Here is a 3,126-nt window from a genome sequence, read left to right on the forward strand (position 1 = left end):
AGAGCTCAGCAAATTCACCGGCGGCACGACAAACACAACAGCTAGAAAACATGTTAGAAAGTTCAGAGCAGGACACTTCAATGAATAAATCGATGTTTACATCTTCAGAAGAACATGTAAGCGGGGTTTACGACGGTAAAAAGCTGTGTGGTTGCTAGGGCGTTGCTAGGGGTGCTCTGGATGGTTACTAGGGCGTTGCTATGCAGTTGCTAAGGTGTTCTAGGTCGTTTCTACCAGTCTCAAGAAGAGAAAAAAACCCCCAAAAGACATAAATGTGTAGACGCATTAAATAAATAAAAGCTTAAATAAATGCACAAATATGCAAAATCTGAGATAAATATTAGGGTTTGGGTAATTGTAGTTAACATTAAAAAAAAAAAAAAATGTTAGGTAAAAATGGTTTTCATTTATATTTCAGTAAAAGAACATTTATTTCAACATATTTTACCAAAATAAAACTAAACAACAAAACTTGAATTGAAATGGTAATATTTTTTAAAAACAAAAAACTATTGTATTTTTATTTCAGCTTTTTCATTTCTCATTTTCATTTAGATTAATTTAATATAAACAAAAATAACTGAACCAATATCTAAAATAACTAAATCTAAAACACAAAATAAGAACAAAGTAAACATTTAAAAAAACTAAACTAATAAAAACAAATAAATGAACGACTAATTAAAATGAAATGAAAGTTAAATGAATATATTAAAATGAAAACAGACAATTTAAAAATAAAAACTAATTCAAAATATTAATAATCATATATGTGTGCGTGTCTTTCAAAAATATGAACACACACACACACATAAATAAATATATAGTATAGTATATAGGGCTAGTGAAGTTCTTCCAGAAGTAAAATAAATTTTTTTTTTTGTCTACGGAAACTTAAAATGTTTTTCTCTATCTAAAATTAAAATAGGAAACAAAATAAAAACTAGTTAAAATATACAAAAAAAAAACAACAACAGATTTTTGGTTTCTACAGATTAATAAATAATCACACACTGATGAATCGTTCAGGAGCACAAACACTAAAACTTTAATACTTAACATTAGATTATCGCATAACTAGTCATCAGTAACGAGCGATAAAAAAAAAGTTCTAGATGATTTTTTCTAGTTCTGTGCTGAATTCAGGTCCTGGACAAGAAGCGCATTATAAACCCTGAGAATCCTGCAGCATCTCGACGCGCCGCAGGAACCTCCTGATGTTCACTCAAGCGTGAGGAAACACACACAGAGCTCTGAGACGAGGCCGGGCACATACATACCTGCACGCTGGAATCTTATCATCTGCGTTTTTACTTGTTTCACGTCCACAGGAGACGACAGCATTCCCTGGAATCCCTCTGATCACTTCATGCTCCCGGGAGAAAAATTACACACGCTTTTCTGAACTGACAGCTGGAGCGAGACACATTACACAAGATATGATGAGAAGACCGAGACTTTAATCATTCACACATTAAAAAAAAAATCATTTCAAACATCACATGACCCTTAAATAGTACTATGGCTTTATTTACTAAGGTAATGCATGTTCTAAATTATCATACACCATTACATTTATCAAAAACACCACAGGTGCAAGACCATCATATTCACATGGTATATGCGACCCTGGAGCACAAAAACAGTCATAAGGGTCAAATTTTGGAAATAGAGATTATCTGAAAGTTGAATAAATAAGCTTCCCATTGATGTATGGTTTGTTAGGATCGGACAATATTTTGCTGGGATGCAACTATTTGAAAATCTGGAATCTGAGGGTGCAAAAAAATCTAAATATTGAGAAAATCATCTTTAAAGTTGTTCAAATGAAGTTCTTAGCAATGCATATTACTAATCAAAAATGAAGTTTTGATATATTTACGGTAGGACATTTACAAAATATCTTCATGGAACATGATCTTTACTTAATATCCTAATGATTTTTGGCATAAAAGAAAAATCTATAATTTTGACCCATACAATGTATTGTTAGCTATTGCACCTGTGCTACTTATGACTGCTTTTGTGCTGCAGGGTCATATATAACTAAAAAACACTTTTACCATGTATATGGTTTTGGGAAAGTAAATATTTGAGAGCATAACCTATAGTTACTTATGAAATTTCTGCATTGAATTCCATTTCTAAATGCAGTTTTAATTCCATGTTTTCAATGAGCTTTCGAAGCCACTTGGGATCAAATCTTATTCAGTGTCGCCACCTAGTGACAGTAAAACATCAGTACAAACACACACACACTTACACATATGAGATATACAAACAGAGACTCAAGAGAGAAGGATTTTATCCAAGCTACAAATTATCGGAAATATACAAGAAATCTCATAACCAGTGGAGAATGTTCCTTACAAGCTACAAATTTACAGTTGAAATCATACTTACAATGACGTCCAAAACACAAACACATCGTTAAAGCAACCTGCAGGGAAGTGACTTAAACAAACCCTCTTTACATGGACGTGATACTGGAATAATAATTTTAAATGTCCCAGACTAAAGATTCAGGGATTAACACAAACAGAGCGGGTTAAATCTCAACGCACACGTCACTCGATACACTGACGCAGGATTCGCTTCTCCTCTTCCACAAAGCTCTTATCTGACGTGGCCTGTCCCATATCCCGCTTTCTCTTTTCCTTCTGCTGGAACGTTTCCACGCGACGCTTCTTAGCAGACGTCTGCTGCTTCTCTGATTCATCGTCATCTGTGATGAGAAAGAGTGTCAAACACTTCAAAACAACTTCAAGACAGACAGACAGACAGACAGATAGATAGATAGATAGATAGATAGATAGATAGATAGATAGACAGACAGACAGACATATAGATAGATAGACAGACACAGACAGACAGACAGACAGATAGACAGACAGACAGACAGACAGACAGACAGACAGACAGATAGATAGATAGATAGATAGATAGATAGATAGATAGACAGACAGACAGACAGACAGAGATAGATAGATAAGATAGATAGACAGACAGACATATAGATAGATAGATAGACAGATAGACAGACAGACACAGACGGATAGACAGACACAGACAGATAGATAGACAGACACAGACAGACAGACAGATAGACAGACAGACAGATAGACA

The 3,126-nt window shown here is 34.2% G+C and overlaps 1 protein-coding gene across 1 annotated transcript in view; it reads right to left on the minus strand.

The window, feature by feature from the left end:
* Positions 1-2,006: 2,006 nt before the first annotated feature.
* LOC107740685 (UPF0690 protein C1orf52 homolog) overlaps positions 2,007-3,126 on the minus strand; it is a 4,100-nt gene continuing 2,980 nt past the window's right edge. The window contains exon 3 of the mRNA XM_016553197.1: positions 2,007-2,725. Within this exon, the coding sequence (XP_016408683.1) occupies positions 2,568-2,725 (158 nt within the window). The 3' untranslated portion in view covers positions 2,007-2,567. The remainder of the gene's footprint in view (positions 2,726-3,126) is intronic.

Source organism: Sinocyclocheilus rhinocerous, unplaced genomic scaffold (assembly GCF_001515625.1).
Source record: "Sinocyclocheilus rhinocerous isolate Xijiao unplaced genomic scaffold, SAMN03320098_v1.1 scaffold1848, whole genome shotgun sequence".
Lineage (NCBI taxonomy): Eukaryota > Metazoa > Chordata > Actinopteri > Cypriniformes > Cyprinidae > Sinocyclocheilus > Sinocyclocheilus rhinocerous.